The sequence below is a fragment of the Dermacentor silvarum genome, chromosome 6 (assembly GCF_013339745.2).
Source record: "Dermacentor silvarum isolate Dsil-2018 chromosome 6, BIME_Dsil_1.4, whole genome shotgun sequence".
Taxonomy (NCBI): Eukaryota; Metazoa; Arthropoda; class Arachnida; order Ixodida; family Ixodidae; genus Dermacentor; species Dermacentor silvarum.
Window position 1 is genome coordinate 80,370,664 of NC_051159.1, and position 11,114 is coordinate 80,381,777.

At 45.6% G+C, this 11,114-nt stretch overlaps 1 protein-coding gene across 1 annotated transcript; it reads right to left on the reverse strand.

Moving 5' to 3' along the window:
- Positions 1-227: 227 nt before the first annotated feature.
- Positions 228-9,530, reverse strand: LOC119456748 (uncharacterized). The gene is made up of 3 exons (XM_037718571.2): positions 9,503-9,530; positions 8,697-8,866; positions 228-983 (listed from the first exon to the last, which is right to left on the reverse strand). Exons 1-3 carry the CDS (start codon positions 9,528-9,530, stop codon positions 432-434), a joined length of 750 nt encoding a protein of 249 aa, XP_037574499.1. The 3' UTR covers positions 228-431.
- Between the last annotated feature and the right edge of the window lie 1,584 nt (positions 9,531-11,114).

The following is an 11,114-nucleotide window of genomic DNA, read 5'->3' on the forward strand; positions in this document are numbered from 1 at the left end:
CTTTTTAAAAAGCTATATGGTCTAAAAAATTGGCCCTTATGGAGACATACATTTACTAGTCTTAAAGTCAGCATTTCACTTTTATTAGATGATGGTTATACCTGTTAGCTGTTTTGCCAATATGGTCTTTTCGACCTGTTCAATATTGTACTCTGCACCTGAAAGTGTCTGCGTATCTTTGTATGACAAATTGTCTATGTATTTTCTTAACTGCTGTGCACTGATATATATGAAGATATACTGTGTTCCCAACTGCCACATTCCCGAACTAGAGTTGCAGTACTTAAAGAAACAATTTACAAGTTTTGATTGCCATGAATAAAATAAATCAATAATTTTAAATTTATTGCCATCTACTTACATGGTAATATTGGTATGCCTAAAATACAGAGGCACAAAACAAAAAAAGCAGCTGGTGCATGCAAGTCAGCCTATGCATCCACGGCAGAGTGGGATGCACTAGAGGCCAGCTCAGTGTCGGCCTCCTCTGCACTGCCATCCCCTTGCTCCGATATGGCACCAGACACAGCTGCCGCTGCAGCCCGTTGCTTGCGCTCCTTCCACATCTCCCTCACCCATGGCTTATTCAGCTTGGACTTTGCACGGTAGTACTTCTTGCGTTTCTTTTGTGGGTATGGGGGGAGCTCCACTGTCTTGGGAACGTTCAGAGTGTCCATCAGTGCAGGCCAGAAAAAGTACGAAATGAAACGTGCCTGCAGCACGTCGTAGTTCTTTCGGGTGGCTCGCAGCTCCTCACACCGACTGCATGACTGCTGCAAAGCTCTGTTGCCGACAGACAGGAGGTCATCTTCCAGAAGGCTCCTGGACGTGCACTCAGTACAGCGGATGTCGTCAACGCTGTCTGCATCGAGAGCTGCCGACAGCTCGGGAAACGACGAGTTATCCTGCAGCGCTGGCAAGGAATCGGCGAGGTTGCCATTGGCATAGCGATCTAAAAGTCGCCCAAATGTGGCCACTGTGGTCTGCAAAAAAGTAAAGGTGGACAAAAAAGCTTTCTTAATGCTTCTTTAAACTTGCAATGGGCATACCTGGCACTGCCAGATGATCTCACCTAGAAATGAACCATGTCACAGAGCTTGATAGGTTGGACTAAAGTTTCACAAAAAAAAGCTTTCCCACGAAATATTTCATTTACTTCGCTGTATCCAATAATTCGTTATATCCGTGTTCATTATACTGAGGTTCGACTGTACTTATTGTGCATTGTCATCACTCAGACATCACTTTATTGCATTCTATGAAGAACCATAACATGTCGTCCTTCGTACAGTACATACCGTGCTTCATATTAAGCATTTATCAAACAACTCCACAACAATCGCCAAGGGTATCTGGTCCTCTCTGGTTCTGTTGCCATCATGAAGGAAGGAAAAATCTGAGGAGAGGCCCTACCCAATCCGTGCGCTAGGAGAAAAGTGTGGAAGAAGTGACGTAGTCATGGTATTTTTCTATTTTCTCAAGATTTTTCTCAAGAGGTTCAAGAGGCTAGCGCTTTTTTTCAACAAATGGTGACGGAAAAGCTGCTAATGAGCAGATGTATACTAATTAACCTTCTAAGCAAGCATATTAAACCACATGTTACAAGGCATTTCGTCCTTGTTGTTGCATGTAGAGCTGATGTTGCCATTGAGACCATTGAAGGTGAGGGAGGAGGGCGGCAGGAAAGCGGATTTGGCCTCAGCAACTCCGCCGCCTCGGTGGCAGTGGCTTCAGTGGCTCCCCTCACCCTCTCTCTCTCTCTCAACTCCCTCACCTTCGACTGCCTTCGTGCGCGCCCGCCGCCAGTACAGCCGGCTTGGTGCAGATTAGCCTGCTCCTTTTTCGTTTTCTGCCTTTATCGGGAAGCGAGCGTTTGCCGGCGCGGGTGCCAACGCCGCTGGTCCAGCTGGCCCGGCGCCAGCTTAGGCCGCGCCCTGAAGTTTCGTTTTCTGTTATCGGGAAGCGAGCGTTTGCCGGCGTGGGCAGTTTGTTGGCCGGACTGGGCCTGATGCATGAAGGGGTCTCTTCTAAGCTTTTGCTTTATGGCGGTGTTGGAGCAATGCCGGCCAAAGGCTCCGCTGCGTTATTGGCGCGCTGCTGAGAGCATTGTCGATCTGTGGTATGTTCGAATTAACCGTCGCAAATGCTTTCACGTTCGAATTACCGATTGTTTTCGCCCATTGAAATACACATAACTTTGACGGGACCAGAGCGTCCGTTCGAATTAACAAGATTCGACTGTATAAGAATTTCTGAACACAACTTAGGACGACTTATTAGCATAAGTATAATGTGATTCCATTACGTAATAGTTTCATTACTTGTCAAAGCATGCCTTATGCCACTGGTTTCGTTTTTTTTCTGGAGGCAGAATAAAGGATTATGGAGTAAAAGTCATCAGGTGCCTAAAATAAATAAACATATTAACAAATAAATAAATAAGACAGCGATATCTCAAAAGCACGAAAGGACTCGATCGCAAATATAGGAACAGCATGGATTGTGTTATTGAGCGGCAAATGCAGCATACAACAAATAAAAATTAATAAGGAAAATGCACAGATAGACTAGGGAGTTTCACAAATAGCGCAACCACGCGTCTTTTCTTACCCATATGCCCTCACTCTGCTTTTTGCGTTGTTTTTTTGCGTTGTTTTTTAAGCCAGGTGGTTTGCTTTGGCTTGTAAGTTGGTGCCTTTCTCTCTCCTATTAAGGACATCAGTTCGTTGTCTGATGCGATGATTACACTATCGTGCATTGATGATTTCATGTTGTGCGTTGCACGATGTTTATTTTAATTAGTCAGTAAATGTTACAATTGATATAGGCGATATAACCAGCATACAGACTCGTGTGAGGGCCGCACTTTTTTGCCACAATTCTAATGAGCCTTACATGGGACCGGGCTATTTTATCTCATTTTTCCAACTACAAGTATGAAATCCGCCTTAAACCCCCGTGATCACCTCCTCTCGCCATCTATAGTCATGTACAACTGTAGAAGGCAGCGACATTTGCGCCTCAAAGGCGGATGCACACGAGCATCCACCAATGAGCGCGCACTCTAGACTGACGTCATGAGCCAGACGGCCGCCGACCCCGCCGACAGAGGACATGGTAGCCCGCGCTTCGAGCTGGGCCGAGTCACGTCAGTGGGACTATTTAGTCGCAGTGGCAATCGGCTGCTGTGCTTCATTGATCAGGGCAGGGCGCGCCTCTCCTATCTTGTTAAGTTGTAACCGACTTCTTTTTTTTATAGTGGCGACGGGCGAAAGTACGCTGCGAGGGAAACTTTGCAATGGAGCGCGATCTGAATCAGCGGTGAACGTGATTCCTTCTCGGTTGGATTTTAAAAAGAACATTTCCTTTCAAGTTTGGGGGTGCAGCTCTTAGATGAATTTATATGCGAAGAATCTTCCTTCGTGTAATTGTCTTATGCTTTGCTATCACTAATACTGCTTCGCCTTTGCGGCGTAACTGCAGCCAGTTTTTTTTTTTTATTCCAAGTCCTAGTAAAAGCTCTGCTGCGCATGACTGCTATTGATTCTGATTTCGAGTGAATCCGGCTTGGCATCACTTCTGTTACTACGTTAATTATATATATTTATGACCTCTGCATACACGTTGCGATGTTTCCATCCCCAGTAAATGTTGTAAGTTATTATAAGTTTTTTTTCTTTTTTTCATTAGTTGCTAGCATTACCTACTGGAAAGAGAAGCAATGCTGAGACTCATATATATCATTCATGTGCATTTCACACACTGTTGATAAAAGACTCTGCCAAAAAGGGTCACTAAAGTCTGAAGGTCTTTTTCAGTGTCAAAAAAGTGCGCAAAGCAATTTGTAGCGAGTTGAACATACAGCAACATATTCATTCTCTAGACATAGGCTATCCATATCATTAGAAATAATTTTTAGTTGGCTACCTCTCTCTCTCTTTAAAAATATAATAAACTTTGTCCTGTGTATGTCTTGAAATATAATGTGTCTATGCATGGGTGTTCACACTAGAAATTAGAATAACATAGTTGAAGGGTGAAAAAATAAGAAAGAGGTAGCCGCCGTTGCTGCTTCTAATAAGCTTGTTTTCCTATTGTCAGGATTTTCAGAAATAAAGCGAAAGTATGAATAAAAGCCGTGCATGCCTGTATCAATAATGAAGCAGTTAGCTTTTAACCAATAACACTTTAAGGGAAAAGGTAGAGGCAACTCAAAAGAAACCATAAATGATTTAGGTAACAGGAATCTGGTAATGAGATTTTAGCAGTGGGGGGGGGGGGGCTTCGGCATCGTTTGGGGGAGTGTGGAGGGCTCGAGCCCCCCCCCCCCCGTAGTTGGCGCCTATGTATGCGCATCGTGTCCGCTGCAATTACGTGCATACAATATCCAAAGAAACTACTCGACCAACCGTGGCTGCCACATTAACAAAATAATAAACAAGAAAAGCTGGGACTACACAATTGCACGTGTCACCCCGCACAATACCTGACGTGGTTTGTTTGTTCACATCATCCCACTACGGGGGACTGGCCATGAATTGGGCAACAGTGGTAGAAAAGGGAAGAATAATTAAATAGGATTTTCTTATTTAAGAATGAGATACGAGTATGAAATGAATTCTAATCGGTAATATCAATTTTCATGGCATAGTATCTGAAAATTTCAAGTTAATATTTTTGTTTTCATGTAGGCTTGGCCCACAAACTGCAAATATTGATCCTTTTCATCGTCTGTTGCGTTCCTAATATTGGGGATACTTGGAGCTTCGATAGAAATTTTCACCAGCACGTTGACATGGGCGGGTGTTATGTGACATCTATCTGATGTTAAGAGCCTGTTCATGGTGGAAAAGCTCTTTGAATGGCAGCAATTCCTACGGGAAGAAGCGGTACCTTCATTGCAGCTGCTCACAAAGCAGGGGACATTCTTTTTCTCTCGACCTCGCACGCAAGCATTAGCAGTGCTTACTGTGAAGCCAGCTCTCCAGGATACTGTCTGTAAATTCTACTGGTTCTCCAGTCTAGTCGTTCGGAGTTTAACAATAACGAGAACAATGTGCCACATTGTAAATTTTACGACTAAGCATAGGGGTAGTGCTCGTACTGTACGTATTGTGCATACGAGTACGTTGACTTTAAAATGGTAAAACAGAAAGACCAAACGTGAATATTGCATCTCATTCACGCGCAAGCATTTAGCGCGACCTCAAGGATTCTCCGTTCCCTGCGAGTTGCAGTGTAGCACTGTCGTCTGCACCCTGAACATAAACTTAAAACTCAAAATTAAGGCCACGTAGCGTCCACCTCCGGAAAGAGTAAATGTTTCTTAAAGTGATTACCACAGTGCATGGGTTCAGCGTAATTTTTTTTCCAGGAGGAGTCCCTGCCTGTAAGAAGGGAGGGGGGTTGTTTATAAATCCCTGGCACCATTCACGAAAGCACGTGGGTCAAATTAATCTTTTTTAAACTAAATAACATTAGTACTGCACAAAAATATTGCAAAGGCATTCATGACATGTACAAGTGGAAGCGAAATTGCAAAGTACACCAGGAGCAAGAAATGAACAATTCACACGCCAGTTTGCACGATAAATTTGTCCAGCAGTTTCTCCAAATTGCATCACTAATACGATTTGAACATAGAGAAAAACATTATTTTAATTCAGTCACCTTTTCCATAAACACTTGTGACTGGCAACTGTAAGAGTTTGCACACCCTTTGTCTCAAGTCCAGAAAAAGTTTATCTGCAAGCCTTGTGCAGGAGGGCTTAAATATTTCCATTTGTAAGAGTATCATTTAAAGTGAGCATGCGTAGACTTTTTTCGTAGTGCCGGGCGTCTAGATTGCAAATCCGTCTGAGAACCCCACGAAGTCCAAGCAGAGAAAAACAAGCAGAAGCGAGCGATGAAGGTGATCGTTTTAAACAGAAGCAAGAACTGGGCAGTGGCCGGTACCAGCTGTTGGTGAGAACAGTTCAGTTGGCTGGGCTGACAAAGCATCTTAATTTTCATAAAAGCCGGTAAAATCAGCGAATTCGACCGCATGGTCGAATTTGCGAAGTTCATCATGAACATCTTTCAACGTGACATCGACAATGGTAATGACATGATACATCGCAATTACAGTGCAGTCCACATATGACGATACCACATATAATGATATATCGGTTATAACGATGATAACGCCTGCGCTCCCTGCCGCGCTCTCAACGGAAGCAGCGGCAGGTGCGCCCCTTGAGACGAAACTGAAAGAGGGGGGAGAAAGCGATAAGCAAGCGGCGCCTGAGCGGCCTAGGCTCCCTTTACAGTCTCCCTCTCTCAGCGAGCGCGGAAATTCACCGTGGAAGCAGCGGGAGGTGCGCCGACAAAGCGCAAAGCTACGTCTCTCGAGACGAAGCTGCAAATCTTGCAAGACTCGAAGTACGAGCTCGCGCAGTGGATGATATCGACGATTATGAAAACAGGGAGCGCCACGATCATGAAGGCTAGAAGCAGTGTCCATGCCGATCAACGGAAAAGGCAGGCTTCGTGCGCCATGACGAAACCCCCATGGGCGAAACCAACAAGGTGGTGTCCGAACTCTGGGAGCACGTTGCTACTGACGATGAAATAGGTGGTGCTTCAATGGAGTAGCTTCTGAGTGCAAATAGTGCTGCCTCGTTCTGGCACAGAGGCGACGACAGCAGCAACAGTGACGACGAGATTGACAATGGCCCGTCTTTGACACCGACCCCGAGGTTCAACCAAAGTGCAACGTCGTCGATCGAGTTGCTCATTGAATTTACGCACGCTAAATTATACCCGCCAGTGTTCGCGCAGCAGATGGACGTCCATGGCGGTTGTGAATCCGAAACTTCCGCGAAAGCAAGTGCAGATTTCTATTTCAGCGTGCTTAACGATTGAGACGCTATTTAGAGGTATTAATAAAAGTTTTATTTTTCACGGCCTACTTTCTACAACGTAAATTTTTAAAACGAAAGTGGCAGTTTCGGTTTCGGGACTGCAAAGGTATGTTCGGCATTTTTTTTTTCGGCAGTCCAGATACTATAGAGATGATCAGTTATAACGATCGGATTTCTCGTTTTTCTCTATCGTTATAAGTGGACTGCACTGTAGATCTTTCGGTTTAGGATCGCCGCGGAGCACGTGCGCCCGAGCGAGAAATGTGAACAAGAGAGAAGAATCTGTCACGACAAGATGGCGGAATAACGCAAACTTCCGGCGTCACTTGGCGTCACAAAGAGTGACGTCAGGGCCCCTCCTCAGTATTTTCCTTCCTTCATGGTCGCCATTCATTGTCGCCATCTTGTGATGGCAATGGTGATGACATTAGCTAGGCTGGTTCTGACGGTAGGCTGTAGAAAATGCGGTTTTGGATTCATATCGGACTGCACCGCTCGAGAAATTTTAGGAAGAATTTCCTTGGAAAAAAAAGGTATGTGTTATAAGCAAATAATTACTGTAATAATTAATTGTTAACTACTTGTGTAAATACCACTTTCCCTTTAACATCATCTTTGGGCAGGCCAAAACTAGGCATCTCTTGAGAGGAGAGGATGTGTGTTCGATGCATTGACTGTCTCCCAAATGTCACCAATACGGACACTGCCGCTATTGGAATGACCATAGTGGTGACCAGCCAAGTTTGAACTATCTAGCGAAGGCTAATTTCGGCCAGAACCTTCAGTTGGGATTGAACTAGCCAAAAAAACAGAATTACCCACAGTCAAATTAAGCAAGTCTACTGTATTAGGTTTCGCAAGCTTTCACACTGTTGGAATGCACTTCACAAATTCAAAATTTTCCTTTACCATCTCCTCACTTTTCGCAAAATACACTTTTGACAAGGTCCACTTGCTGCCCCAAAGACTTCGTTTTAGTGGAGGTTTAGCATGTGGAACTAGACCTCTGCCTGCCAGTCTGTACTGACAAAAAATTGCAAATAAGCTTTACAAGAGGGAAGCACCTTTTAACAGGAGGGTTCTTTTTTTATTTTGCTCTCTTTTTAAAGATCAAACAGCTTCAATGCGTTCTGCTTCTCTGCACACCTCACCATCTATTCACTTCAAAATTATGAGACATTAAGAGACTTGGACAGGCTAGTTGGCTTCGGATGCTGGCTTGGTTGAACATGAATATAACGGCACGCATGAGGACGGGACACAGAAAGAATGAAAGAAAGAGGACTCAACGATTGTCCTCTGCGCATTTCTTCTGTATCCGTCCTCATATGCGCTGTTATAACCATGTTCCATCAATATCAGACATTAACTGATAGCTTTCTCTGTGTGCCCAAACCTACACATTACAAATTTTATGTTGTAAGTTTACACCACGAAAAGCTAAGCACACAACATAAAGGGTGACAGTAAAGGAGCCCCGTGACATTTTCTAAACAGCATACAGTCATGCAATGCGGTCATGAATATATGATCCAAAACTATAGTTCTTGCAGAGGAAATTTAGAGCCAGACTCACTGTTGCTCAACTGATAACCATGGGCAACAAACGTAGTGGCTTGTTCCATGACATGTGTACTGATAAGATAGACATGTGTGGGTCTTGTCTTTCAGAGAAGCGTTGTAAAAATTACTTCATTTCAAAATAGTGCAACAGAGCCTGCAAGGAACTTTTCGATCTGTCTTTCTTCTGCCACCCATTGTTTCAAGCAAGTAATGAGGGTTCAACAAACGTACCTCATTGGGTGGCAGCAGGGGCAGCACGAGGTTGGCATTGCTGGGCTGGAATTCGTCTGGCACACCAAGCACCTCCTTGTGGAAGAACTCTTCGAAGATGGGCACGGTGCCCACTTGTTGAATATCGGGATCCACAGGTGGCCTCGGCAAGCCATGCAGATCATGCAGCACTGTCAGGAAAGAAGAGCCACAGCACTGTTCAGAATGTGCCAGTGCTGACAAATATGACTTCACTGATACATAATTCCAGTTCTTTCAAAGAGCTTGTTTTAATAGTGCATTCAATTAAATATCAATTCAGTGAAATAATTCGTAACAAGTGCCAGCATCCTGCAGTCTAGTCTCCGTTTGGCCTAGCATACACACCGTGGAAAGCACACTAGGCGAGATGGGACTAAACTGTTCGGCGGCAAAATCGGAGCTTTTGGTCCTAAAACATCGAGGCAGGGGTTGAAGGGCTACGTCCCCAGGGAGGAACCCAAGATTATCTTACGCTGTCACGACGGATCCGCGATCAAGCAGGTCAAAAAGATTAGATAGAGTTTTAGGCTTCCACATAGCAGCGGGAGGTACCAACCTCAATGCCATTCAACACATTTCAAACAAAACGGACCAAGTCATCAGGTTACTAAGGAGAATCACCAACAGACACAGGGGCCTGGGTGAGGACAGCGCTCTAAGGCTAGTGCACGCCTTCGCTCTCTGTCACTTCACCTACGTGGCAGGTCTACTCAAATGGTCGCAGGCCGAGCTGAACAAGCTCAACACTATGATCAGGAAGTTAGTCAAGGCTACCCTAGGTATACCCAACAGCACCTCGAACGTGACGCTCATGAACCTAGGCGTACACAATACGATAGAAGAGATGGCGGAAGCGCAACAGATGGCGCAGCAGGAAAGACTGACGAAAACGCGAGCGGGCAGGCTTATACTCAAAGCAATAGGGACAGACCCCAATAGATCGAGGAACCTGAAGGAGGCCGAGGTAGAGTTGAGCGCGAACCTTAGAGACGGGATCAGAACCACCCCCCTCCCGAGAAACATACACCCAGAACACAATGTTAGCAGGAGAAAAGCGAGAGCGAAAGCTTTGTTGAAAGAAATTGAACAGCTAGGACAACAGGCGGCCCTCGTAGACGCTGCCTGGGTCAAAGGCAAAGAGGCCTACACGGCCGTGGTGGTCGACAGCCAGGGAGAGGTACGGGACGCCGTCATCTTCACTAAGGATTCCACGGTAGCGGAGCAAGCCGCGATTGCTCTAGCCATCAGGAACCGTAAATGGTCTTTCATTTATAGCGATTCAAAAGCAGCAATTAAGAGCTTTGACAAAGGCTATGTCGCTGGGACTGCGGCTAAAATTATCGACAAGATAGAAACTATCAAAACTGAAATCCGCTGGTTTCCTGCACATATGGGACAAGTGGACGAGGCTTGGCTCAACCTCAACGAGGTGACGAATGACCTGGCACGAGGACTTGCTTGCCGTGCCGGTCAGAACCGAACCGACGCCCACTACCATTACGGGGATCATAAAGATCATTTACTAACTTACAACGACATAACTAAGTACTACTACTTGGGGCGTAGGCAATTCCCACTGCCACACGTAAAGTTGAACAGGGCTCAGGCAGTCACGCTACGTTTACTGCAAACCGGGACGTACCCAACTCCCTATTTCGTAAATAAAATTCACCCCGAAAGAGAAATTAGGAAAGAATGTAACGTGTGCGAAGGCATCATTAAAATCAGACACATGCTGGCGGGCTGTCCCGCGACTCTCGCCGACCCCGACGAAAAATGGCTTTACTGGCACAAGACGATGTCAAGCTCAACTACGGGCTGTCCAGAGGGTCCACGATTGCGCCATAAGGCTCGGCCTGACAGTGCCGACGTGGACGCGGCCCGCCTCGGTCTGAGAAAACCGAGCTTCAGGACTCTAATAAAGTTTTGTGAATGAATGAATGAGTGCCAGCATCAGTGTTTTAGCATGACATACAACAGGACATCCAGATGGAAAAAGAGCCACTGGTGAAGGGACTCCGGACCGGGGAGGCAGGGGGAGAGCTCAAGCCCCTCCGGGAGTTTCCTTTAAGGTGCTCAGCCCCCCTATCCCTCCATCTTTCATCCCCACTCCCTCATACCCTCATTTGGTCGGCATGTCAAATAAACAAAAAGTTGGTCATCAATTCATCCCTCCCCATATCTCTCGTGTTATTTTTGCGCCTTCTCTGCAATGTGGTGTTTGATCTAACCTCAGACACGTCGGGGACAAAATTTGGCAAGGACCCCACATGCGCAGCTGCCCAACTTGAAGCCCAAGTTTTCAGTGAGCAGCACCTTGTCGGTTCATTAAACTTTTCTTCAAACAACTTTCTTCTCGCTGTGTCTGGGCTGTCGAGAACATGTGCGACATGGTTG

What these genes read in the sequence shown, in the direction of transcription:
- LOC119456748 (XM_037718571.2), bottom strand. Translation starts at nt 9,530, where the DNA reads ATGAGCGTCACGTTCGAGGTGCTGTTGG. An exon ending in CACGTTCGAGGTGCTGTTGG is followed by an intron (nt 8,867 to 9,502) that starts GTATACCTAGGG and finishes CTTTCCTGACAG; the next exon opens with TGCTGCATGATCTGCATGGC. An exon ending in CCCTGCTGCCACCCAATGAG is followed by an intron (nt 984 to 8,696) that starts GTACGTTTGTTG and finishes ACTTTTTTGCAG; the next exon opens with ACCACAGTGGCCACATTTGG.